This window comes from Oncorhynchus mykiss, chromosome 5 (assembly GCF_057628025.1).
Source record: "Oncorhynchus mykiss isolate SJ-2025 chromosome 5, ASM5762802v1, whole genome shotgun sequence".
In the NCBI taxonomy this organism is placed as follows: domain Eukaryota; kingdom Metazoa; phylum Chordata; class Actinopteri; order Salmoniformes; family Salmonidae; genus Oncorhynchus; species Oncorhynchus mykiss.
This window is the reverse complement of record NC_143026.1, coordinates 17493048-17520776: the sequence shown is the minus strand read 5'-3', so window position 1 is coordinate 17520776 and position 27729 is coordinate 17493048. Positions and strand designations below refer to the sequence as shown.

Genomic DNA, 27729 nt, shown 5'->3' with positions numbered 1-27729 from the left:
AGTCCAGAGATGTTATTGTTCAGGTCACATGTACAGGAAAACACCTGACCGGCCTTAACCAAAGATGGTGGTAAATTTCTCATCTCTATACTGTAATTATGTTAAACTCTTTGGGAATCTGCTGTTGAAAGTGTTAAGAAGGAAAGCCCACCACACTGGGGTAGTAATAAACCGGAGGTGATTTAGAATAATTCTGGATTCTGATCCCTGATTAGCTGCTTGGAAGGAAAGTCTCCCAAATGCAGGGTAAAGGTAAGGAGAGAAGGTGGTGAGAGACAGGGGAGATAATGTAGCCAAACAAGGGACAGGGAGAGGACAGAGGACAGTGAGGGGAGAGGACAGTGAGGGGAGAGGACAGCGAGAGGGGAGAGGACAGGGAGAGGACAGCGAGAGGGGAGTGGACAGCGAGAGGGGGAAAGAGAATGGCATGAGAGTGGAGAGAGAGGGAAAGCAGGGCATATAATTGAATAAGATTCCTAGAAGATCTGAACGGGTGAGTAGGCTACTAGTCCCTGAGCTGCTGATTTAAACAGGACACTCAGAAGAGTAGTGGGACGCTGAGTTAATGGATCTTTCTTGAGGCGTTGAATACTTACGGTAATTGGATTTATTTTGTTCAAAGAGTCTCTGAGTTGATTGTGAGAATAATTAGATTACATGTTATTTTCCTATATGCATGGTATCGCAAATAAAAACAAATCCAACCAAATTGCTGGATTTCTAGGTTTTCTGTATTCACTCATGGATTGGCTTTAAAAATGATTTTTGTCAGATCCTTGACTAACTCAGAGTTGGTGAGAATGCATGTTACTGCATGAACCGATAATATAATAATTATATCATAATTGGGCTGTTTTATGTGTTTTACCTCTAGATTATCGTACAGGGTGTGCGTTGGGGAGAACTATTTCCATTTCCTATTGTTGTGTAATGAATGAATAAGTTAGTTAAACTATGTCTGTTTTTGTGCTGAATAACCTTACTGTACCTTACATACTGGAACAGGAGGGGTTGGTTTTTATGTGCAAAGCATTTGATAATGCAACTTATAGTAAATTGGGCAGTATTAGTTATGGGCACCAGACGGAGTGGGAACGGGGTCAAACCTCTGATTTAACCTTTGACTGAGGACCTAAAAATAATTCTGCTAATTTAAGATCCAGCAGGAATAAAACTGACCTCGACGTAGAATAACAGGACATAGCTGTGTGTGTGTGTGTGTGTGTGTGTGTGTGTGTGTGTGTGTGTGTGTGTGTGTGTGTGTGTGTGTGTGTGTGTGTGTGTGTGTGTGTGTGTGTGTGTGTGTGTGGTGTGTGTGTGTGTGTGTGTGTTAGGTGGTGTGTTTTTTTATTTTTAAATTGTGATTAGCACGTGTGAGGGAGGGTAGAGGGGAGGAGTTGTTGACACACGACTGTCTCTAAAGTAAACTACGGATATTACAGGCGTCGCTGTTCATGGAGATCTGGACACTTCTATTCCTGGCTCATATATCACAGGTAACAACTGATTTATAATTAAAAACAACATACCCATAACTATTATGTATGTCAGAATTTTCCAAACTCAATCCTGGGAACCCCAAGGGGTGCACATTTTTGTTTTTGCCCTAGAACTACACAGCTGATGCAAATGGTCAACTCATCATTAAGCTTTGATTTGTTTGAATCACCTGTGTCGTGCTAGGACAAAAACATTTCAGAGTTTGGGAAACGCTGCTGTATGTGGAGGTTTTTTTATGTGTTTACTATTTTCTGTCTAACTAGCTAATCTAGTTTATGGAGTTCATGGGACTTTTCAAAACGTAATTTGCTTTTACGTATATGGAATGCTGATTCTAATAAGTCTTTTGACGGTAATAGAGTTGAGAGAGATATTTTGTGTAACTTGTGTCATGATCAATGCATCTGGTAAATGCTATGTTAAAAGGTTTGCCCATCTAGATCAAAGACTCCTCATCTTATGGAAACATAGAACACGGCTGGCCAACTCTTGACTAGATTGTACCATGATTCGTTGCTTATTTGACTTGGGTGTGTTAGTTCAGGGTTTCACATTCCTGACCCTGAATGTAGTTTATGGACCCAGAGAGCCAATGACCCAAACTGTGGATTTGAAGTATCTATTGAATAGCATTCGCTAGCATTTTTGAAGTCAGGCAGTGGGAGTGGTAGGTAGGACCCCTGTTATCATGCTCCAGATATCCAGCCAAAACCAAATAATTTACTGCAAACCAGATGGCATAGCAGCACAGTATCTTAAAAACATTTCTGTCCAAAGGTATCACATTGCAATTTTTTGTAGTTTAGCTTTTATCACTCCACTGTGGAGTAAGTAAATCAACAATATGGTAATGATAGCATATCCAGATAACTTATAACATTGTTTTGGAACATTCTGAACCTCAGTCTGGGCCTAGGCCAGATACTGAAATTATACATTTAATTATTGAATGTTATCTACTGTGTAGTATTATAGCTGCCCTGCAGGAATTGAAGCCACTAATGACCCCAGCGACGGAGAAGGAGGCGAGGTCTGTAGAGAAAGGGGCTACTCTTACATCCCATCGCTCCAGAGCACTCAATCTGCTTACTGGGGACATGCGTGTGTATGGAGAATGGATAAAAAGTAAGACATGTTCAATATATGATAAAGTAAATATATAAAAATCCAGGCCTTTTAAAGTCCCCTGCACTGCTGGGTCATGCTAAGTAAGGCACACTGTAGCAAAAACTTTTGCTGAGGGAAATGTAAATCTGTGTTCTTATTAGACACGTTTAGGTAGTCCCTCCCTGTTTTACGTTGTTTCCAACATTTACTCCTCACTGAACGTGAGCCAGGTTTTCATCCTTAACCTCTAATCAGAGACTGATTCAGAGATTGGATATAATGGTCAATCAATGACTGCCTGTCTGTCTTTCTCTGTTGCTCTGCTGCAGGGCAGATTGTGGTGGTTCAGGTGGTGGACTGGGTCCTACGTGGGGTGGCCCAGGTCATGTTTGTCAACAACCCCCTTAGTGGGCTGCTCATCACGTTTGGCCTGGTGCTGCAGAACCCCTGGTGGGGCCTGAACGGACTGCTAGGATCCCTCGCTTCCACACTGTCTGCACTCCTGATTAGACAAAACATGTAAGTCTATGGCAAGACCAGTAATCTACTTCCAATTAGGCCGAATATAAATATCCCTGGCAAAAGTCTCACACAGCCAGAGGGGTATGCTGCAAAGCAGGATCAATTAGTTAGTCTTTTGCTTTTTTAGAAGGATAAGCTTGAAATGGGCATGGTCTAATAAACACAACAACCAACAAATACAGTGCCTTGCGAAAGTATTCGGCCCCCTTGAACTTTGCGACGTTTTGCCACATTTCAGGCTTCAAACATAAAGATATAAAACTGTATTTTTTTGTGAAGAATCAACAACAAGTTGGACACAATCATGAAGTGGAACGACATTTATTGGATATTTCAAACTTTTTTAACAAATCAAAAACTGAAAAATTGGGCGTGCAAAATTATTCAGCCCCCTTAAGTTAATACTTTGTAGCGCCACCTTTTGCTGCGATTACAGCTGTAAGTCGCTTGGGGTATGTCTCTATCAGTTTTGCACATCGAGAGACTGACATTTTTTCCCATTCCTCCTTGCAAAACAGCTCGAGCTTAGTGAGGTTGGATGGAGAGCATTTGTGAACAGCAGTTTTCAGTTCTTTCCACAGATTCTCGATTGGATTCAGGTCTGGACTTTGACTTGGCCATTCTAACACCTGGATATGTTTATTTTTGAACCATTCCATTGTAGATTTTGCTTTATGTTTTGGATCATTGTCTTGTTGGAAGACAAATCTCCGTCCCAGTCTCAGATCTTTTGCAGACTCCATCAGGTTTTCTTCCAGAATGGTCCTGTATTTGGCTCCATCCATCTTCCCATCAATTTTAACCATCTTCCCTGTCCCTGCTGAAGAAAAGCAGGCCCAAACCATGATGCTGCCACCACCATGTTTGACAGTGGGGATGGTGTGTTCAGCTGTGTTGCTTTTACGCCAAACATAACGTTTTGCATTGTTGCCAAAAAGTTAAATTTTGGTTTCATCTGACCAGAGCACCTTCTTCCACATGTTTGGTGTGTCTCCCAGGTGGCTTGTGGCAAACTTTAAACGACACTTTTTATGGATATCTTTAAGAAATGGCTTTCTTCTTGCCACTCTTCCATAAAGGCCAGATTTGTGCAATATACGACTGATTGTTGTCCTATGGACAGAGTCTCCCACCTCAGCTGTAGATCTCTGCAGTTCATCCAGAGTGATCATGGGCCTCTTGGCTGCATCTCTGATCAGTCTTCTCCTTGTATGAGCTGAAAGTTTAGAGGGACGGCCAGGTCTTGGTAGATTTGCAGTGGTCTGATACTCCTTCCATTTCAATATTATCGCTTGCACAGTGCTCCTTGGGATGTTTAAAGCTTGGGAAATCTTTTTGTATCCAAATCCGGCTTTAAACTTCTTCACAACAGTATCTCGGACCTGCCTGGTGTGTTCCTTGTTCTTCATGCTTTTAACGGACCTCTGAGACTATCACAGTGCAGGTGCATTTATACGGAGACTTGATTACACACAGGTGGATTGTATTTATCATCATTAGTCATTTAGGTCAACATTGGATCATTCAGAGATCCTCACTGAACTTCTGGAGAGATTTTGCTGCACTGAAAGTAAAGGGGCTGAATAATTTTGCACGCCCAATTTTTCAGTTTTTGATTTGTTAAAAAAGTTTGAAATATCCAATAAATGTCGTTCCACTTCATGATTGTGTCCCACTTGTTGTTGATTCGTCACAAAAAAATACAGTTTTATATCTTTATGTTTGAAGCCTGAAATGTGGCAAAAGGTTGCAAAGTTCAAGGGGGCCGAATACTTTCGCAAGGCACTGTATCTAAGTATAGATTTCTTAATGAACCAGATGTTTATCAAAGTTAGCTTGCTAACTCAGAGATCCTGGTTTGTAGTATACCCCTCAGGAGTTGTAATCTTGAATATGCTCTGCAAACTGAGGTTGGCGTGGGGAAGTCTGCTTGTCTCAGTCTGAAAATCACACCAGATGTATCATTTCTCGCAATACCTTGCTTTCCCTTCCACTCACTTAGTCTTTTTTGCACCTAACATTTCTCAATATCATTGTATTTCTTTATAGCTGTGTCTTTTCTGATTTGTTTGTTTTCTGTGCTTCAGGGGTGCCATATCTGCTGGTTTATATGGCTACAATGGGACCCTGGTTGGAATGCTGATGTGTGTATTCTCGGCCAAAGGGGACTGGTACTGGTGGCTTCTGCTCCCTAATATGTTCATGTCCATGTTATGGTATGTTACAGTAAGAATGTCCTCAGTATTTTGATCAATGTAGGGGAGAGTGGGGTAAGTTGAGACATTTAAAAATATATATATAAAAAAAAATATTCAGCATCACTCCGTCAAGGGAAATATAGTATTCTAACAAAGATATCTACATATATTTCCGGTGTTGTTTATCCCTGGAAATAATCCGAATTCATGTAAACATTCCAGTTTTGAAAATGCAGCTTGTGCCAGGAGCCCAATTTTTTTTGGACAACCTACCCTGGGTATGGGACAGGGTACTGTAAGTCAAGCCGCCTACACATATCTGTACTGAATTAAATATTACCACTACTTTTTTAAAAACCATGTCTATCTTTATTTACCAAACACAATTCAACACTATATAGAGATATATAGATAGATAAAACATCACAAATCACCTCCACAAATAAATCTTAAATCAATACTTTAAATTTCCTGAATGACACCAGAAAATCAAGGTGAAATGTATGTAGAATTTTGTTCCAGCAATATGGTGCATTTTAAAATTAAATGCAGGGCCTCCCGAGTGGCGCAGTGGTCTAAGACACTGCATCACAGTGCTAGCTGTGCCACTAGAGATCCTGGTACGAGTCCAGGCTCTGTCAGGTTAGAGGAGGGTTTGGCCCTGCCGGGATGTCCTTGTCCCATCGCGCTCTAGCGACTCCTGTGGCTGGCTGGGCGCATGCATGCTGACACAGTTTCTAGGTGTACAGTGTTTCCTCCGACACATTGGTGCAGCTGGCTTCCGGGTTAAGCGGGCATTGTGTCAAGAAGCAGTGCTGGGTCGTGTTTTGGAGGATGCACGGCTCCCAACCTTCGCCTCTCCCGAGTCCGTATGGGTGTTGCAGCGATGGGACAAGACTAACTACCAATTGAGGAGGAGAAAGTGGTAAAAATGAATAACAAAAAAACGAAATGCAGATTTACTTAGCTCGGTGGAGACCCTAGAGTTAACCAATCCTGTGAACGGGTTAGGCAACTCGGGTGTCTACACTTCAACAGCAAAGTTAGATAAGACGGAAGTTAATGAAGTAGTGCCAAAAAGGGAGTAATGTAGAGCTCTACAGGTCTTGAGCGAAGTCCAGCGAAGTTTTGATACAGTGATGAGTATAAAAACTGTCACCTGTAACAAAATGAAGGGAACTATGGTAGATGGCATCCAAAGGTTTAAGAGTAGTAGCAGCATAAATAATATCAAAATAATCAAGAATAAAGGTTGACTGAATAATTTACTTCCCACTGCTTAGAGAAAGGCACGATCTGTTTCTGTAGAAAAAAATAACTTTAAATCTTAGCTTCTTAACCAGCTCATCAATGTTTTTTAAAAGTCACATTTTTAACAGATTGACCAATGATGTTTATATAAATAGTGAAGAGAACAGGTCGCTAAATTGATCCCTGTGGTACACCTTCATGTACTTCAAAAAATTCCGACAACCCCATCAATCACCATGGCCTGAGTTCTGGCACTAATATAATCATGAAACCATGAACAGTCAGAGTTCAGGCCTTTCGTAGACGACTTATTCAATACAATAACATGAGCAACAGTATCAAACGCTTTAGACAGGTCCACAAACAAAGCTGCACATTTAATTTGAGTGTCTAAAGCATTGACAAGATCATTAACAACTAAAGTTGTAGCTCTAATAGCACTATGCCCAGGCCTAAACCGAGATTGGTTTACATTCAAAATATATTTCTCAGATAAATAAAGAGTAAATGTATACATTTACCAAGGATTCAGAAATCTTAGCTAGAAAAGGAAGCCTTGAAATGGTGTGATGATTAAGATCATGTTTAATAAATGTGGGTTATTGAGCCAACAATGATGGGCGCTGCAAGGTTAAGTAGGCAGGATCCAATTGGTCAGCCCCTGTTGATTTCTTGTCTATTGCTAGCAAAGCATCCATTACTTATTTTTCTGTAAATAGCCTAAAATAAAAGCTTTGACTATCATTTCTCTGATCATTCAGCAAGTTTCCCCAATCAGCATCCTGACCAGTATCATTGTGAATAGGCTTAGAAGTTATTTCAATAAAATGGTGATTAAATGCATCAATGATGTAATTTGTTTCCTGTAATGAGGCCAGTGTCTGAAGTAATTTGTTGTGGCAGAGAGGAGGAAGTAGTGGCGCAGTGGTCTAAGACACTGCATCTCAGGCAAGATGCTGGTACAAGATACTGAAAGCCTGTGTTCCTGGCCTTGACCCAAGCATCATCTCTTTCATGAATGACTTCTGATAATTCCGGAGTGTACCAGGCATTCAATCTACCTTTAACCCTTAATGTTTTGAAGGGAGCATGATTATTGAAGACATCTGCTAAATGTCTCATAGCTAATTCAGGTTCAAAGATAGCTGAAATACAAATCAAGGTCACTAAAATAGAGATGTAAAAAAATTATTTAAAAAAGAGCCTGTTCACTAAAGTTTTTCAAGTTCCTCTTTGTGATGAAATGAGGCTTCAGATTTTTGTATTCTCACATCTTTAACACAAACAACTGGGCAATGGTCACTAATGTCTTGGGCAAAGACACCCAGGATAATAACTTCTGATTTAATGAAATAAGACTAAAGACGGTAGACCCCTATAACAGTTACAGATACATTTTTCCCCACTCAAAGCCTTAAAGATGGTAGCTAACATTTTTGGGCAAGGAAAATGGTTTTCAGTTAGGAGACAAATAAATAATTTTTAATAAGAATGGCCACTCCACCGACTCTACCCTCTCTGTCATCTCTGAACAAAAACTCCCCATAGATCCAAGTTTCAGCCAATACCAGAATGTCTGGATTTGTCTGCATAGCCCAGATCATGATGTTGTCCAGTTTATGAAGTAAGCTGCTACTTTTTTTTGTCTCTCTATCGGGCCGTAGGCAGCTATGCTATCGTAAATACAGAATCTTATGCATTCTAAATAAACGGCCATTTTAAAAAGGAAAATGCAATAAATATTTACTCTGAGCTGCGCTTTGGTAGATTGGTCGTAGATAGAAGTTGTCCAGCATGGATCTCTTGTCCTCTGACGAATGTCTAGTAGTTAACTGGAGCGTGGTAGAATGGATACTCTGTCTGTCCTCTCCTAGCCCATGTTTAGAGCTGCGGTTGCTAACGCATTGGCTTGGAGGTATCACTTCTTTAGTGAATAAGAGTTCAAAGTTCATACCAAGTTGCCATACTTTAAGCTCATGCTATATTCTGGCTGGTATAGTCGAAATTCATCCTTTCGGTGTGTTGATCGTCATCTTCACGCTGAAATTCGATGCTAATTTTGTTAGGTTCTTGTCGTTCAACCAGGTTGGCTTGGTTCTGTTGGTGATCTTGTCCTTTTAACGCAGGGACCGCAAGTCCTCACTTCCTTTGAACAGAAAGTAACATTTTTGTAAAGGGGCTTATATAGGGTTGGGAGAAAGGGCCGTGTTTCATAGTTTACAACCAATGTCTGTTCACATGGGCGGGGCCACTGAATTGAGCATAGTTCACTCATGAAAACCAATTCTCTCATTTAGAAGCTAAAATTACATTTAATCTTTTCACAAATAGTTTCATATTTAAACATTTAAATTGCACAATTCCATGTGAATATGATGATAACTAGAATGTGTAGACGTTCCAAGATACAGTTTGTCGTCCTATCATCAGTAATAATGTCTCAGACACCAACTGATCTGACATCATATTCAACACATATACCAACACGTACCAACACATATTTTCAACTGGTTGGATTACCGAAATACGGTTCCGTTTCCCACCTTTTGATGTTCCCAGACTCTCTATGTTAACAAAGCGATTATCAATAGTCACATCGGTAGAGTAGAGAGAGGAAAAAGGGAAAAGGTATTTATGGGGGTCATAAACCTCCCCCAAAAAGCCAACGTCATGACAGCAGGGTAGTCCTGGTCAGTCAATCGGAGAGTGGCGTCACGGTGGCGAGGCAGTGGCACAACGACTAGGCTGAGGAGTAGAAAAGGTCTTTAGTGGAACCTATCCAGGATACACTGCAATGACTCAATTTGTTTACTCTGGATGCCCAGCTCATACATATTCCTCAATAAGCTGACAGTTATCACATTGGGAATTTGCCTGGTCAATATTATCCCAGAACAGTGTAAAATAGGTGAAGCTCCTACGTGAGATGAAACGATCAATGTAGTCTCTGAAGATGGTATCCGCCAATCTGGGAAAAAGTCAGTTTCCCCAAATGGCGAAAAGTGGTTGATGCCATTTTGAAAAAGTCAGTTAAAATACACACAAATAAAATAGGTTGGCGAAGAATCAGTCAATCCACACAGTGTAATAGTAAGATTGAATCACACAGTTTGTAGGATCACCAAAGTTATAGGCAGTAAGCCAGAACCCAACCACAGACTAGAAACCATCCAGCACTAGCACCCACAATAAATACAACCAAGGCACAAAACTGGCCAGCATTACAACAGTAAGGAGAGAGCAGTAACTTAGTGCCTTGCAAAAGTATTCATCCTCCTTGGCGTTTTTCCTATTTTGTTGCATTACAACCTGTAATTTAAATTTATTTTGGGGGGGATTTCATGTAATGGACATACACAAAATAGTCCAAATTGGTGAAGTGAAATGAAAAAAAATGACTTGGAGCTGCAAAGCTCCACAGCGGAGATTGGAGTATCTGTCCATAGGACCACTTTAAGCTGTACACTCCACAGAGCTGGGCTTTATGAAAGAGTGGCCAGAAAAAAGCCATTGCTTAAAGAAAAAAATAAGCAAACACGTTTGGTGTCCGCCAAAAGGCATGTGGGAGACTCCCCAAACATATGGAAGAATGTACACTGGTCAGACAAAACAAAAATGTTGCTTTTTGGCAATCAAGGAAAATGCTATGTCTGGGGCAAACCCAACACCTCTCCTCACCCGAGAACACAATATCCACAGTGAAGCATGGTGGTGGCAGCATCATGCTGTGGGGATGTTTTTCATCGGCAGGGACTGGGAAACTGTTCAGAATTGAAGGAATGATGGATGGCGCTAAATACAGGGACATTTCTGAGGGAAACCTGTTTCAGGCTTCCAGAGATTTTAGACTGGGACGGAGGTTCACCTTCCAGCAGGACAAGGACCCTAAGCATACTGCTAAAGCAACACTCGAGTGGTTTAAAAGGAAACATATTTTTAAATGCCTAATAATGGCCTAGTCAAAGCCCAGACCTCAATCCATTTGAGAATCTGTGGTATGACTTAAAGATCGCTCTACACCAGCGGAACCCATCCAGCTTGAAGGAGCTGGAGCAGTTTTGCCTTGAAGAATGGGCAAAAATCCCAGTGGCTAGATGTGCCAAGCTTATCGAGACCTACCCCAAGAGACTTGCAGCTGTAATTTCTGCAGAAGGTGGCTCAACAAAGTATTGACTTTGGGGGGTGAATAGTTATGCAAGCACAAGTATTCTGTTTTTTTGTCTTATTTCTTGTTTGTTTCAAAATGAAAAATACTTTGCATCTTCAAAGTGGTAGGCATGTTGTGTAAATCAAATGATACACACCCCCAAAAAAATCCATTTTAATTCCAGATTGTAAGGCAACAAAATAGGAAAAATGCCAATGGGTTGAAAACTTTCGCAAGCCCCTGTACTCAATGCCATTAAATGCTGGGGCCAATCAAAACAGTAACGCAACGGAGGCCATGTTACCAGTATGATAGCCAGGAGAGAAGCACATTGGGGGGGATGGACAGTCATGGCCAAAAGTTTTGAGAATGACACAAATATTAAGTTTGCTGCCTCAGTGTCTTTAGATGTTTTTGTCAGATGTTACTATGGAATACTGAAGTATAATTACAAGCATTTCATAAGTGTCAAAGGCTTTTACTGACATTTACATGAAGTTGATGCAAAGAGTCAATATTTGCAGTGTTGACCCTTCTTTTTCAAGACCTCTGCAATCCACCCTGGTATGCTGTCAACTAACTTCTGGGCCACATCCTGACTGATGGCAGCCCATTCTTGCATAATCAATGCTTGTAGTTTGTCAAAATTTGTGGGTTTTTGTTTGTTCACCCGCCTCTTGAGGATTGACCACAAGTTCTCAATGGGATTAAGGTCTGGGGAGTTTCCTGGCCATGGACCCAAAATATCAATGTTTTGTTCCCCGAGCCACTTAGTTATCACTTTTGCCTTTTGGCAAGGTGCTCCATCATGCTGGAAAAAAATGTTCCTGGATGGTTGGGATAAGTTGCTCTCTGAGGATGTGTTTATACCATTCTTTATTCATGGCTGTGTTCTTAGGCAAAATTGTGAGTGAGCCCACTCCCTTAGCTGAGAAGCAACCCCACACATGAATGGTCTCAGGATGCTTTCCTGTTGGCATGACACAGGACTGATGGTAGCGCTCACCTTGTCTTCTCCGGACAAGCTTTTTTACGGATGCCCCAAACAATCGGAAAGGGGATTCATCAGGCAAAATGACTTGACCCCAGTCCTCAGCAGTCCAATCCCTGTACCTTTTGCAGAAAGGAGAGAAGGGGCTTCTTTGCTGCCCTTCTTGACACCAGGCCATCCTCCAAAAGTCTTTGCCTCACTGTGCGTGCAGATGCACTCACTCCTGCCTGCTGCCATTCCTGAGCAAGCTCTGTACTGGTGGTGCCCCGTTACCGCAGCTGAATCATCTTTAGGAAACGGTGCTGGCACTTGCTGGACTTTCTTGGTTGCCCTGAAGCCTTCTTCACAACAATTGAACTTCTCTCCTTGAAGTTCTTGATGATCCGATAAATGGTTGATTTATGTGAAATCTTACTGGCAGCAATATCCATGCCTGTGAAGCCCTTTTTGTGCAAAGCAATGATGACGGCACATGTTTCCTTGCAGGTAACCATGGTTGACAGAGGAAGAACAATGATTCCAAGCACCACCTTCCTTTTGAAGCTTCCAGTCTGTTATTCGAACTCAATCAGCATGACAGAGTGATCTCCAGCCTTGTCCTCGTCAACAATCACACCTGTTTTAACGATAGAATCACTGACATGTCAGCTGGTCCTTTTGTGGCAGGGCTGAAATGCAGTGGACATGTTTTTGGGGGATTCAGTTCATTTGCATGGCAAAGAGGGACTTTGCAATTAATTGCAATTCATCTGATCACTCTTCATAACATTCTGGAATATATGTAAATTGCCATCATACAAACTGAGGCAGCAGACTTCGTGAAAATGTATATTTGTGTCATTCTCAACTTTTGGCCACGACTGTAGTTTAAAGTGCAGGCCGGTGGAAGATGGGAGGGAGGCAAGCGCTTACACCGGGCCACGGGAGAGTCAAAGAGAGTTAATCCAAGTACGCTAAACCAAGTGGAGTTAAAGTTTGGCAGTAGTCTAAAAACATCCAAGACACAATGTCAAGTGGAAGTATGAAAGCAGCAGTAGGCAGGTGTCTGCTCAGATAATGCCCCAGTGCAGGCTCCAGTGCAGAGTATGGTAGCCAGGTATATCCATGTAGGCCTCAAAAGTTTCAGCAGACCTGTTTTGTATGTCTCCTTAAAAACACTGTATGCACTATTGTCCAATGTGTTCACAGCCAGCTGAAACAACGCTAAAATTGAATTAAACTGAAACACCCTAACTTCTAAATAATGATCCAACCCTCCATTTCCTTTTTTCCTCTACCTGATTATTATCATATTTCAAGCTTCTTGTTGTGTGTTCTTCACTTCCTGTTCCTGTGCAGTCCCATAGTCTCCAGTGCCCTGGGCTCAGTGTTCAGCAAATGGGACCTCCCTGTGTTCACTCTACCATTCAACATCCTTGTGTGTTTGCACATGGCTGCCATGGGGTCTAACCACCCCTACTTTCCAGAGGTAGGCCAAAAATATACTCACGTACACACAGAGATACACTACCGTTCAAAAGTTTGGGGTCACTTACAAATGTCCTTGTTTTGAAAGAAAATCAAAAAATAATTGTCCATTACAATAACATCAAATTGATCAGAAATACAGTGTAGACATTGTTAATGTTGTAAATGACTATTGTAGCTGAAAACGGCAGATTTATAAAAATTTAAAAAATGGAATATCTACATAGGCGTTAGCTAATCCAAGTTTATCATTTAAAAAGGCTAATTGATCATCTGAAACTCGTCAGTCTATTCTTGTTCTGAGAAATGAAGGCTATTCCATGCGAAAAATTGCCAAGAAACTGAAGATCTCGTACGACTTCCACAGAAAAGCACAAACTGTCTCTAACCAGAATAGAAAGAGTGGGAGGCCCCCGGTGCACCACTGAGCAAGTACATTAGAGCGTCTAGTTTGAGAAACGGATGCCTCACATCCTCAACTGGCACTTTTATTAAATAGTACCTGCAAAACACCAGTCTCAATGTCAACAGTGAAGAGGCGACTCCAGGATGTTGGCTTTCTAGGCAGAGTTGCAAAAAAGCCATATCTCAGACTGGCCAATAAAAATAAAATATTAAGATGGGCAGAAGAACACAGACACTGGACAGAGGAACTCTGCCTTGAAGGCCAGCATCCTGGAGTCGCCTCTTCACTGTTGACGTTGAGACGGGTGTTTTGCGGGTACTATTTAATGAAGCTGCCAGTTGAGGACTTGTGAGGCGTCTGTTTCTCAAACTAGACACTCCAATGTACTTGTCCTCTTGCTCAGTTCTGCACCGGGGCCTCCCACTCTTTCTATTCTGGTTAGAGACAGTTTGCGCAGTTCTGTGAAGGGAGTAGTACACAGCGTTGTACAAGATCTTCAGTTTCTTGACAATTTCTCGCATGGAATAGCCTTCATTTCTCAGAACAAGAATAGACTGACGAGTTTCAGAAGAAAGGACTTTGTTTCTAGCCATTTTGAGTCTGTAATCGAACCCACAAATGCTGATGCTCCAGATAAGTCTAAAGAAGGACAGTTTTATTGCTTCTTTAATCAGGACAACAGTTTTCAGCTGTGCTAACATAATTTCAAAAGGATTTTCTAATGATCAATTAGCCTTTATAAATGTATAAACTTGGATTAGCTAACACAATGTGCCATTGGAACACAGGAGTGATGGTTGCTGATAATGGGCCTCTGCACGCCTGTGTAGATATTCCATTAAAAAAAAAAAATCTGCCGTTTCCAGCTACAATAGTCATTTACAACATTAACAATGTCTACACTGCATTTCTGATCAATTTTGTTATTTTAATGGACAATATTATTTTTTATTTTCTTTCAAAAACAAGGACATTTGTAAAAGAGCCCACATTTTTGAACGGTAGTGTACATATTCACTCACACACTCTTACATAACACACACACACACACACACACACACACACACACACACACACACACACACACACACACACACACCTCCCAATATCCGAATACCCTCAGTTTCTGCTTTCCCCAGGTGCTGGTGCAGCCAAAGTCCTCCCTCCATCTGAACACCACCTTGGCAGAACGAAGCATACCTCAGGTAGGACAGTACCCTGTACGGTGTCCATATTAGGACAGCATCTGAGTCACAACACTGTAACCTTTCTAAACAACCTCTCCAACATATTCTAGATGATTCTGTCACTTCAACAACTAAGAAACAAAAATAGGTCAAACACATAATCCTCACAGATATAGTCCAAAGAAACAATTTCACTGAACTTTCCAAGAGCAGGAAATTAGATTTCTAACAAAAGTGTATTGAGTGGATGTAGGATTATGGTAGCTTGTGGTGTTAGCTACCATGAGGTAGAAGTGACAGATCTAGGATCAGATTACCTTACACCCAATCCTAACCCAAAGTGAGGAAGGGAAATAGATCTTACCCAGGATCAGTGGTTGGTGATAGCCTGCTTGTTGGTTACTTCCTGGTGCAGCTCTTGATGGCGGTGCCAGTTGGCGTGGGTCAGGTGTACGGCTGTGACTGCCCCTGGACAGGAGGAATCTTCATCATAGCCCTGCTGCTTTCCTCCCCAACCATCTGCATGCACGCTGTACTGGGCTCTATTGTTGGTGTAGTGTCCGGTAAGAGACTTTCTCTCAGAGAATTGTGTACACCTGACCTCTAATCCCAGCACATACTGTGGAAATACTGATTGGGATACAAAACACGTTTGGTTTTAATGGCTATACTCATTAACAATACCAATGGACATGCTCTTTAGAGATATAACCGAGAGTGGTATAAATTGCATCACAGAACACAACAGGAGCTGTACTTCTTTAAAAAACTGTCTTAAATGTCGTCTCAATGAATAACTGGGGAGCATAACAGTTGTGAACATGACTTTTTTTATGTACACCGAATTAGAAACATCGGAAGTATGCTATTGTTTTCGTGTTCATTAGTCAATTTTGAAATTAAATTCAACATACCCCAAGCTGATTTGTTGTGCATCATCGTGACGCAAAATAATGTAGATGTAAGCCATATATTGGCAATTCTTTATTCACAGGCTATAATTGGGGCCAGGAGTTGAACTAGGTACTAGGGCCCAGAGCTTTTCATGGTCAAATCACATGGGCAGGGAAATCTGGACCTAGCTCTATTGTATGTCCTGTTCGATGTAGGTCTTGTTCTGGCTGCTCCTCATGAGGACATCTACTCAGGACTGTGGGGCTACAACAGTTGTCTGTCCTGCATCGCTATTGGAGGGGTGTTCTATGCACTGACATGGCAGAGTCATCTACTGGCTATTACCTGTGGTAGGTTCAGAAACAACACCTTCACCTTACTCAATGCTGTCAGACAAGCAGTCTACTTCATGAACACCCATTCAATGAAGCCAGTTGTTGTTTTTCTACTTTCAGCCTTTTTCTGTGCGTACATGGGTTTGGCCATTTCAAATCTGATGTCCATAGTAAGTACTTACATTTTTATTTCATTCTTGGTCAACATCTAATGTACTGCTGCCACTAATTTGAATGTGCTGTACTTGTCTAATAAGTCAAACAAAAATGAATTTCAGCCTATAAAGAGTGAATATTTTTGATTGGTTAGTCTTCCGATTCCTGTTATGTTGAGAGCTTTTGGTTACATAATGCAGTACAAGCAGCCGACCCTATACCATAATTAGCTGCAGTACTTCTGAATTCATGTATGAAACATTCTTACCTAACCAGGGCAATTTTCTGAAGTGTCAGTGAGTCTGTTACATCACCCAGTAGACAATCAACAATACCTAGGGTCGTACGTATCAAGCATCTCAGAGTAGGAGTGCCAGGTAAAAGACAGAAATGATAGGTAAATAAGAAACATTATTCTGAGATGCTTGATACAATCTCTTAACTCTACTTCTACCATATCACCTGTTGTTTTCAGTTTGGGCTACCAGCATGCACCTGGCCTTTCTGCCTGTCTGCCCTCACCTTCCTCCTCATCACCACTGAATCCAGAGCCATACACAGACTGCCTCTGTTGGCCGTGACGTACCCTGAGGAGAACAGGCGCTACAACAAAGAGGGGTCACCAGAAAATCACCAGGAGGTTCAGCAGAACATCAGTAAAGAGGAGAAACTGCTGGAGAAAAGAGAAGAGATAAAGCCTCATATCAGCCTGTCAGTAGAGTAGTGTGTCTTCTGAGGACACAAAGTGAATAGCCCATCTCTCCGTGAATGCTGGTAGCCCATGGAAAAATTATAGGAAAATGTTAGCAAATTATAGTAAAGTCAACGCTGGAGTTAGAGACATTGAAAACATATTGGCTAGGATGTCAATAGCTATTGTCTTACAGTCAAAGAAACCTTTGATTTAATTTCATCTTCCTCTACTGTTTTGAAAAGCACAGTTTTTCTATCCTGGAATCCACACTGAATATGATTCCGGGCTGGAGTTTCACTATATTCTACAAATACTTTTGCAATGAGCCTAATAGTCTCTGGACTACAACAAGTTTAGCATCCTTACATTGGACTCAATATTTTATTGTAGAATTTATAGTCGTGTTTTGCAAGTACACCTTTTTACGTATGGGCTTTGATTCAGGCTGCACCACTAATTTGTAATAACTGTATTGCTCAGTAGAGGGCAGCACTCACCAAAGGAAGCCGATGCTACTGCCGTGTCTGAAGGAGTCATTTTTGGAAGCTCAAAATAAGCACTGTTTATATGAAACAATTTCTGTTACAAATTTACTTATTCTATTTATTCGATTAGTAGAGAGGTGAGGGGGGATACACCCGGACAGAAATACATTTCTTCTCTTTGGATGTAGAGAGGAATTTACAGTGCAGTAGATCATCACAGCAGTTCAGCCAGTGAGTTGTTAAAGGGCGCTCTCATTAAGTTCTCTTCCAGAAAAACCAGGCTATTTTCAGACCGGTACTGTACATCACGACCTCGCCTCGTCTGCACTCCGAGGTAGTCATATTATTGGAGAGGACAGTGATGGATGTGAAGAAGACACATTTGTGAGAGATATTCTCTGAAACGTGTCCACGATCTTCTTTGTTTCACCAGTCTACTCCCAACATCAGGTGGGAAGTAACTGCATAAATTATACTGTGTGTGTGTTTGCATGGGTACATATGTATATCTGTATATATTTTCTCGTGTGTCTGTGTTAAACCGTGACACAAGTTCACACGGTCCAGCTGCAGTGGCAGTCACACTCCCAGGCACGTGAGAGTAAAAGCAGACAGGAGAGAGGGAGGGGAATGGAGCAGAAACAAGATGAGGGGTTGGGCGAGGAGATTGAAAAAAAGGATTACTCAACTAAAAATGAACTGAATCACGTTCTTGATAGTCCACTTCCTCACATCCTCCACTCTCATTAAAACCACAGCCACATAGTCATAACCATCGCCTATTTCTACAATTTCTCTTCTTAAAATCTGATTTTAAATCTAACCTTAACCACACTGCTAACTTTATGCTTAACCTTAAATTAAGACCAAAAAACGAGGCCCTTTTTTCTCATGAATTTCTACTACAGTGCCTTTGGAAAGTATTCAGACCACATGACTGTTTTCCACATTTTGTTAAGTTACAGACATTCTAAAATGGATAAAATATATATTTTTTCCTCAGCAATCTACACACAATACCCCATAATGACAAAGCCAAAAAGTTTTTTTAGAAAAAACAGAAACACATTATTTACATAAGTATTCAGACCCTTTGTGATGAGACTTGATATTGAGCTCAGATGCATCCTGTTTCCATTGATCATCCTTGTGATGTTTCTACAACTTGATTGGAGTCCACCGATTTAGAATTTGAGGCTGTGGTAACTAGTGACAACCCTGGGGACTATTCCAAACACACCATCGCTCTAGCGATGGGTGATTCTGATTGAATTCCTCAGGGATTTTTGCTTTAACTTCTCACACGTGTGCCAACCTCAGCGACTGATTTAGATTCGGAAAACCAGACAAACTCTCTGCACTCAATCTACAAATCAAATGTATTTTAGAAAGCCCTTTTATTTAAATGTTTTACATGAGCAGTTGTCACAAAGTGCTTTACAGATTACAGGCTAGGATAAACAAACCCAGTGAAATTAACTGATGAACAGGTACTTCAGGATTAGAGTTGTCTAACCCTGCTCTATTCAGATCAACACACTACTGATCTACACTAAATTACACTGGGCTCTGTAACCTTTCAGTGACTGAATAGACTGTGACAGGCAGTGTGTGAGTGGGACGAAGAGGGATGAGGTGGGTTAGTGTCACTTACTTTGGGAATGCACTGTCCTTTGTGAATGCTGAGAGCACAATGTGACTCAGCAGCACCTACTACTCCCACATAGGGGAAGGTGGTGGACTGGACTGTGAAGGATCGCACTTACCACACACACTGCCACCCACCATAATCTGTTAATCTGTCATAGGTCAAACACTTTGATCAGAGGAAGAACGATTAACTCATGGGATATTGTCATTCATATTCATGCTTTCAGTTTCTCATTAGCCATGGGTCATGATATACAGTGCCTTTAGAAAGTATTCAGACCCCTTGACTTTTTCCACATTGTTACATTACAGCCTTATTCTAAAATGTATTTTAAAAATTAAATCCTCAGCAATCTATACCACATAATGACAAAGCAAAAACAGTTTATTTTTTATTTTTAGAAAATGTATTTAAAATAAAAACCGGTGGTTAAAAATAAACACCTGTGGTGAATTCAAATGATTGGACATGATTTGGAAAGGCACACACCTGTCTATATAATGTCCCACAGTTGACAGGAATTGAGCGCTACAGGAGTTGTCTGTAGCGCTCTGAGACAGGATTGTGTCGAGGCACAGGTCTGGGGAAGGGTACCAAAAAATGTGTGCAGCATTGAAGATGCTGAACAATCAGGTGAGAAGGGCCTTGGTCAGGGAGGTGACCAAGAACCTGATGGTCACTCTGACAGAGCTCTAGAGTTCCTCTGTGGAGATGGGAGAAGCTTCCAGAAGGACAAGCATCTCTGCAGCACTCCACCAATCAGGCCTTTATGGTAGAGTGGTCAGGCAGAAGCCACTCATCAGTAAAAGACACATGACAGCCCACTTGGAGTTTGCCTGGTGGCAGCATCATACTGTGGGGATGTTTTTCAGCGGGAGGGACTGGGAGACTAGTCAGGATCAGGGCAAAGATGAACAGAGCTAAGTACAGAGAGATACTTGATGAAAGCCTGCTCCAGAGCGCTCATGGCCTCAGACTGGGGCGAAGGTTCACCTTCCGACAGGACAACATCCCTAAGCACACAGCAAAGTTTGAACACTTATGTAAATGTAATAATTCAGTTGTTTTTATATATATATATATATATATATATATATATATATATATATATATATATATATATATATATATATATATATATACATTTTTTATTTAAATTTGCTAAATGTTTAAAAATAAAACTGTTTTTGCTTTATCATTATGGGGTATTGTGTGTAGATTGATGAGAAAAAAATGATTTCATCAATTTTAGAATAAGGCTGTAATGTAACAAAATGTGGAAAATGTGAAGGGGTCTGAGTACTTTCTGAAGGCACTGTATAAGTTAGACATTTTAGAAAAATGTAATAGGAGTGATACATATAATTTTTGGGGCCACAGCAAAGAGTGCTGTAGTGACTCAGTCCACAACAACTCTAATGTAAACAACAGGCAAATAGCAGCAATCTGAGATTTCAGCACCACAGTGGTCAAGTCAAATTAAGCTGAAATCACTGGGAAAAAACATTTATGCAAGAGGAGGCCTACACAGGAAGCAAAAACCCTGAAGAGCATCAACCCCATGCTTGACTATTTAGTCATATTGATTACAATTGTTAAACATTTTGAACTGTAAATATAAGAGACTGAATCTGAAAATAGTGATTCTTTGAAACTGCTCACAGGTGCCTTGCCTCAGTAGTATTTGAACACAATATACACCACATGGTGTATATTGTGTTCAAATACTACTGAGGCAAGGCAGTAGTAAAGTATGTGGACAGCTACTTGTCGAACATTTCATTCCAAACTCATTTTCATTAATAGGGAGTTGGTCCCCACTTTTCTGCTATAACAGCCTCCACTCTTCTGGGAAGGCTTTCCACTAGATGTTGGAACATTGCTGCCGGGGACTTACTTCCATTCAGACAAGAACATTAGTGAGGTTGGGCACTGATGTTGGGAGATTAGGCCTGGCTCACAGTCGGTGTTCCAATTCATCCCAAATGTTTCGATGGGGTTGAGGTGAGGGCTCTGTGCAGGCCAGTCAAGTTCTTCCACACCGATCTCGACAAACCATTTCTTTATGGACCTCATTTGTGCACAGGGGCATTGTCATGCTGAAACAGAAAAGGGCCTTCCCCAAACTGTTGCCACAAAGTTGGAAGCACAGAATTGTCTAGAATGTCATTGTCTGCTGTAGCGTTAAGATTTCCCATCTCTGGAACTAAGGGTCCTAGCCCAAACCATGAAAAACAGCCCCAGACTATTATTCCTCCTCCACTAAACTTTACAGTTGGCACTATGCATTCAGGCAGATAGCATTTTCCTGGCATCCTCCAAACTCAGATTCGTCTGTCTGACTGCCAGATGGTGAAGCATGATTCATCACTCCAGAGAACGCGTTTCCACTGCTCTAGAGTCCAAATGCGGTGAGCTTTACACCACTCCAGCCAATGCTTGGCATTGTGCATGGTGATCTTAGGCTTGTGTGAGACTGCTCTGCCATGGAAACCCATTTCATGAAGCTCCCAACAAACATTTATTGTGCTGATGTTGATCCAGAGGCAGTTTGGAACTCGATAGTGTTGCAACCGAGGAGAGACAATTTTTAGGATCTTCAGCGCTCGCGGTCCCATTCTCTGAGCTTGTGTGGCCTACCACTTCGCGACTGAGCCGTTGTTGCTCCTAGACGTTTACACTTGACAATAACAGCACTTACAGTTGACCGTGGCAACTCTAGCATGGCAGAAATGTGACCAACTGACTTGTTGGAAAGGTAGCATTCCTATGTCTGTGCCAAGTTGAAAGTCACTGAGCTCTTCAGTAAGGCTATTCTACAGCCAATGTTTGTTTATGGAAATTGTATAGCTGTATGCTCAATTTTCTACTCCTGTCAGCAACGGGTGTGGCTGAAATAGCAGAATCCACTAATTTTAATGGTTGTCCACATACTTTTGGACATGTAGTGTATCAGCCCTCAGGCAAATCACATAGACAAGAATAAAGGTGTACAACAATTCTGTATTGTACAACTATGTATTTTTGTGTGTGATAGCTTTTGTAGTCGGCTCCATAGTCCATAAATAGACCAGTGACAATACAGCCCCTAGCATGTGACAATGACAATGCTTAATTAGATTCAAATAAAGTACTGAAGTGTGACAGACCGCATGCGAGTGCGCCCATTCTGCATGCTTGTCTGTGTGTATTATTGGTACACTTTGGCACGTGAGCCGTCCCCCCTGCCGCCCCCTCCAGCCATAGTCTCAGTGTGACACGACACATTAATAACTGTGATTTCCTATTCGAGGAGAGAAAAAAAGGCGAGAGAGACAGCGAGCTCTGATTTCCACCAGTCCCAATGTTCCCGTGGGCAGATGGGAGAGTGAGAATACTGTGAATAGAACAGAATGTCCTAATTCGTTGCATTCTAGAACCATCCCTCTCTCTGCTGTAGAAGAGCCCCACTCCAGCCAGAGCCAGTGACGCTCCTGACTCCCCATGTTCAGACCAAATTTGTCTCCATTTCCTGTTGGAGTGAATGGGAGACTCCACTGAACGATGGAGAATCCATCTCTCCCATTGGCTGTGGTGAGCATCATAGAAGAGGAAACATGGCCATGTATGTCCACTTTTTGTTCCATAACCATAAACTGCTGTACACAACAACACAGGTCCTTACTTCAACTGTACTGGATGGCCACTTATACAATTCATACTGCTAGACAAAACAACACCAAATAAGTCTTGCAGGATACTCAAATGGTTTCTTTGAATCGATCATCAGTCCATTTCTATTCTATACTTTGTTCATATGAAGCACATCTAATCTAACCAGATATCTAACAACCTGATGAGCATCCTACAGAACCTAAAATAAACACTTTGTTGTTATGAAGTAGATTGAGAATGCATGATGTCACCATACTGGTATCGTATGTCCTGTTCCCCTATTAAATATAATAATATAAACCAGTAAGCAGACACTTTTATCTGAATGGATTTACAGTCATGCATGCACACATTTTAAATAAGCGGGGTCCTGGGAATCGAACCCACTATCCTGGCGTTGCAAGCGCAATCCTCTACCAACTGAGCTTCAGAGTATATATAGTCATATGAATTAGTACTTGACTAGAAAACAATAACGATTAATTTCTCTGATCATATAGCCTCAAGGGATTGTTCAATCCAATGGTCCATGTCAGGGGGATTAAATAGCCTCTAGGGATGTCTATCTGTCAGTCAGTCTTCAGTCGACAACCGTCGACAGCTCTGAGGATTCACCTCACTGGTCGTGACTGTTCCATGAGCTTCTGCTCAGAATTCCGGAAACGAGCCTCAAGAAGGAGAAGGAGGCTGTTACATCCGCGTGATAATGCTGCGAACACCAATGGTCTCTAGGAGAAATCGGTAGGCACGGTATTCCCTCTTGTGCGTATGAAAATGGGCGGGTTTTGGGAAAGCTCAGTCACGCTGCGTGGGTGGTGAGTGTATAGTAAAGGGCTGCGGCGGCGGTATATAGCACAGTCTGCAGTCAGCGGTTCAGTCAACCAACAGCTCAAGCACAGCTAAAACAGCTAAGAAACGTTCAGCACCACAGAACAGCGGACAGCTCCTCAATAAGAGAACACTATGGTTCTGATCTGGACACAGTTTGGAGTGAAAACCAAAAATGTCAAGTGCAAGGTCCGCGTTATGAACAGGAATGACAGCTCGGGCTCTTCATCAGGGGTAAGTTATATTTTTACAATTGTATTAATTTCAGTAATTTACTGATTGTAATGAATTATATCAATGCTCATTTTACGCATATAGTCATTAATTGTGCCTTATGGTTGTGTCGTTAAAAAGACTGAGTTCAAAGATTTAGCTAATTGCTGAGAATAGTCTTTGAGATTAAGCATAGTGATTTATGTCAAATATTGAATGCTCTTTTCGAACTATAGCCTGTTCAACTTGTATGGGAGCAATGGGTTCCCCAGTATCCTGCAGACAGTGTAGCCTAGTTGAGACAATCAGGGTGCATCCAGGATCTGTGGTAGGAGCTGCAGTCTGCTTCACCATGCTCATACACATGAGCTCCCCCCCATATTCACATTATCTGTATTATAGGTGAGCAGATAAATATCTGAATTTTAGTTGGTAAGACTGAAATGGACATAATTGCATTTGCCATGGGCTAGTTTTAACATAACACTGTTTTCATTGGCTGAATGCAATATTGAATAATACATTGATATTGTGGTCATTTGTATTCATAACACTGACATTTCCAAGTATGCATCTTCTGATATTGGTGCAAACTAGCACAGTAGGCTTTCCTGATAATCATTGGTGACTCTGTGCTATTTGTCTTGGTCATTCTCAATCAACTGTTAAATGTCACACCTGCTGGGTGTCATAAAGGTGACGGATGCTTAGCAATGCATTATCATGGGCATGGCAACGAGAGCACTATAAGGACGGTTTAGAACCCACAGGCCAGGGAATTAGTTATCTTTCTACCACATCTTATCCAACTCTGGTTTCATATCTTTTCATTGAGGCACAGTTCGAATCTGACTTTTAGACAAAGGACAAAGTGAATCTATTGGTGGGCGTAATTCAGTCAGGCATTTGTCCTTTTATAAGGGGGTTGACATCTGTAGGCTATAGAGATCTAATGTGTTTCTTCTCTCATCCTGTTTCTCCAGGAGAACCAAAAGGACCAAGAGGTGCCTGTTATGTCCATCAAGCCTATGGGGAAGGATTTCTACAAGGTCCTGGGCGTGGAGACAGACTCCAACGAAGATGAGATCAAGAAGGGATACAGGAAGATGGCCCTAAAGTTTCACCCCGACAAGAACAGCGCCGCTGACGCCGCAGACAAGTTCAAGGAGATCGCAGAAGCTTACGAGATTCTGACCGACCCCAAGAAGAGAGTCATCTATGATCAGTTTGGAGAAGAAGGTGAGAGCCTTTCCTTCCTTCCCTTGTCATTCAACCAGCAGTAGCCTAGTAGGGCTCTTTGCCTTTGTCAGTTGAGTAGAAGTAGTTACTATAGCACAGGCAGATGCATTGTTGAATGGTTGATGGTAAGCAGCAGTACCTTTGCCAATTGCTGTTGCATCTAGCAAAAAATCTGCAGAACCTGGTCCACCAGAGAGCCAGCCATGTGTGGTGGAGACAACTGCAGGCTGATAAATTATTCAGCCATCCACCAAGAAAATGTTTCTGCAAACTTAAAAAATTGCCAAATGTACATTTTGTAAGCTCTCTAGAAGTGTTAAACCAAATATACATGAGTAAGAACTTTGTCTCAGAGTGATAAGTAGAATAGAAGATTGGACAAGATGGAAGATCACACATCTTCTGCCTGAGTAAACTGTACTAACTGTCTTTTTTCCTTTTGTGTCTCAGGTCTTAAGAACGGAGGCGGAGTGTCCATGGCAGGCAAGGAGAACAACACCCATCAGTACAGTTACCACGGTGACGCCCATGCCACATTCTCCTCCTTCTTCCAAGGCTCCGACCACTTCGACATCTTCTTCGGGCCCGACGGCGAGGAGGAGCTCTTCAACCCCTTCAGCCGCTTCACCTTCAGCCACGTCGGTGGCTACCACAGTAACTATGGCCCCACTGGCGAGAAGCTTCGGCGCGGACGTCGGCGTCTGCAAGGCATGGCGGTGGTGCACGACCTCCTGGTGACCCTGGAAGAGGTGTTCCATGGCTGCACCAAGCACATGAAGATCACTCGGCGCCGTCTCAACCCGGACGGCCGCAGCCTGCGCACCGAGGACAAGGTCCTGAACGTGGTGGTAAAGAAGGGGTGGAAGGAAGGTACCAAGATCACCTTCCCCAGAGAGGGCGATGAGACGCCCAACAACATACCCGCCGACGTGGCCTTCGTTCTCAAGGACAAGAAACACCCCCACTACAAGAGGGATGGGTCCCACATTGTGTATACAGCCAAGATCACCCTCAAAGAAGTAAGTTTGTGTTTGTGTGTCAACCCTACATTTATTTGGGTGTATAACACAGTAAGTCTTAGCAGAATTACAGCACTGCCATACTTTTAGTTTAGGTAGGATTACATGAAGATTCAAGGCACGGCTGAAGTGTGCCACTTCCATACTTTGGACAATGGCTCAAATTGGTAGCTGTAGAATAGATAAAACACTGTTCTATTCAGAGCCCCCCTCAGCTAACCCACCACTGCTCCAACCTTGTCCTTAGCTCAGCTCACAGACCCCCACGAACACACAGTGCAGTGCACCCTGCAGAGAGCAGCAGCTGTAGCTAAATATAGCCTCTGTGTCGGCCGCCCCCTCACACTTCTTTCACTTCGCTCCCTCACTGACTCCTCTGCCAGCCTTTAGCTTCCTCTCGCCCTCTCTCTCTGGCTCGCAGTCACTCACTCCCACGTCCTACACTCCTCAGATTAGTATGAGAGCGTTCACAGACATGGCAGCCTCTTCAAAGAGCTCCTCTCCATCTTCCCATGGCCCCACTCAGTCACTCTGTTGAGTACCGACACCCACACGCACAGCCAGAATACAGAGAAGATTACCGGTATGATATTTGTAACACTTATCATTGCATAACAGTGCAAAGCATTGTCTTTAGGGGGTAAATGCTCTACATTCAATTCTGTGATATAACACATTCACTTGGAAAATTGCCATGGTTAGGTAAGAGTTTCATACATTCATTCAGAAGTTCCAACTGCAGCTAATTTTGGTATGGCGTCTGCTGCATGTACTGTATTATGTAACCAAAGGCTCTCAACATAAAACAAGGAACCGGAAAACTAACAAATTCGATCTTCCTCTCTGTTTCCTTCCAGGCTCTATGTGGATGCACAGTCAACGTCCCCACCCTGGACAACAGGACGATGCCGCTGCCGTGCAGTGATGTCATCAAGCCCGGCGGCATCCGGCGGCTGAGGGGCGAGGGCCTGCCCCACGCCAAGACCCCGTCCACACGTGGCGACCTGGTGGTGGAATTCCAGGTGGCCTTCCCTGACAGGATCCCTCCCCAGTCCAAAGAGATCATCAAACACAGCCTCGCTGGGTGCTAATGGGCTAACGTCCTAGCATGCTATTGTGCTAACGACCTACTGTTTGAGCCAATAAAATCACAGCCTTGCCAGGTGCTGTGACAATCCAGCACAGCTTCTCCCTGTGCTCGGTTTAGAGACAATGGCAGAGGGCACCGGAGAGGGTCAGATGGAAGCTTTTTTGATTATAGGCACTTTTCATAAGCATATTTAACAGATACAATGCCACAAGTAGAAAGGTTTACAGTTTAACTGGCAAATGGACTCCTGAGTGTCTGGGCACATCTACTGACTTTCTCTTGAATGAAAAGGGAATAGGTACTGTTACTGTGTATACTGCTTGCCTATATCAGGAACTTGGTATTCCAATCGAGTCATTTGACTTATTACAGAAACCTGAGGTAGTTGATAGTCACGTGACAAAATGATTCTACCACTTGTAGGCTATGGTTGTATGGTTTTCATATGACTGCACCTTTACATTGATTTATTACAATAACAAATATGTACTTGTGTACAAGAGTGTACTTGTGTACAAAAATATTTATAACTTTGTCTCTAAAAGAGATTCCTCTGTCAAATGTTCAACTGAATCATTTGAAATGTTTGTGTATATATGTGCTTTAACTTATACCAGATGTTAATGTATTATTGGAAATTGACAAATGGACACAAAGAAAAGCATGTTAAATAAATGAAAATAGCAGAATTTTAA

At 42.0% G+C, this 27729-nt stretch overlaps 2 protein-coding genes across 3 annotated transcripts; both read left to right on the top strand.

The window, feature by feature from the left end:
- The first annotated feature begins 295 nt into the window (after positions 1-295).
- On the top strand, positions 296-19431 carry LOC110523351 (urea transporter 2). Of its 2 annotated transcripts, none has more exons than XM_090234032.1 (11): positions 296-597; positions 1443-1496; positions 2468-2625; positions 2937-3126; positions 5217-5345; positions 13055-13184; positions 14729-14794; positions 15192-15339; positions 15886-16020; positions 16126-16175; positions 16637-19431. In XM_090234032.1, exons 3-11 carry the CDS (start codon positions 2502-2504, stop codon positions 16883-16885), a joined length of 1221 nt encoding a protein of 406 aa, XP_090090158.1. In that variant the 5' UTR covers positions 296-597; positions 1443-1496; positions 2468-2501; the 3' UTR covers positions 16886-19431. The 2 variants fall into 2 exon arrangements, with proteins under 2 accessions (XP_090090158.1, XP_036832857.2); XM_036976962.2 differs by having other exon boundaries at positions 466-597; positions 2476-2625.
- LOC110523350 (dnaJ homolog subfamily B member 5) lies at positions 19424-27729 on the top strand. Its single transcript, XM_021601973.3, has 4 exons — positions 19424-23707; positions 24670-24925; positions 25376-25944; positions 26802-27729. Exons 1-4 carry the CDS (start codon positions 23609-23611, stop codon positions 27033-27035), a joined length of 1158 nt encoding a protein of 385 aa, XP_021457648.1. The 5' UTR covers positions 19424-23608; the 3' UTR covers positions 27036-27729.

Coding starts and splice junctions, on each gene's coding strand:
- LOC110523350 (XM_021601973.3), top strand. CDS start 23,609: ATGGTTCTGATCTGGACACAGTTTGGAGTGAAAACCAAAAATGTCAAG. Junction 23,708..24,669: donor GCTCGGGCTCTTCATCAGGG/GTAAGTTATATT, acceptor CTGTTTCTCCAG/GAGAACCAAAAGGACCAAGA. Junction 24,926..25,375: donor TGATCAGTTTGGAGAAGAAG/GTGAGAGCCTTT, acceptor TTTGTGTCTCAG/GTCTTAAGAACGGAGGCGGA.
- LOC110523351 (XM_090234032.1), top strand. CDS start 2,502: ATGACCCCAGCGACGGAGAAGGAGGCGAGGTCTGTAGAGAAAGGGGCT. Junction 5,346..13,054: donor ATGTTCATGTCCATGTTATG/GTATGTTACAGT, acceptor GTTCCTGTGCAG/TCCCATAGTCTCCAGTGCCC. Junction 16,176..16,636: donor TTTCAAATCTGATGTCCATA/GTAAGTACTTAC, acceptor TGTTGTTTTCAG/TTTGGGCTACCAGCATGCAC.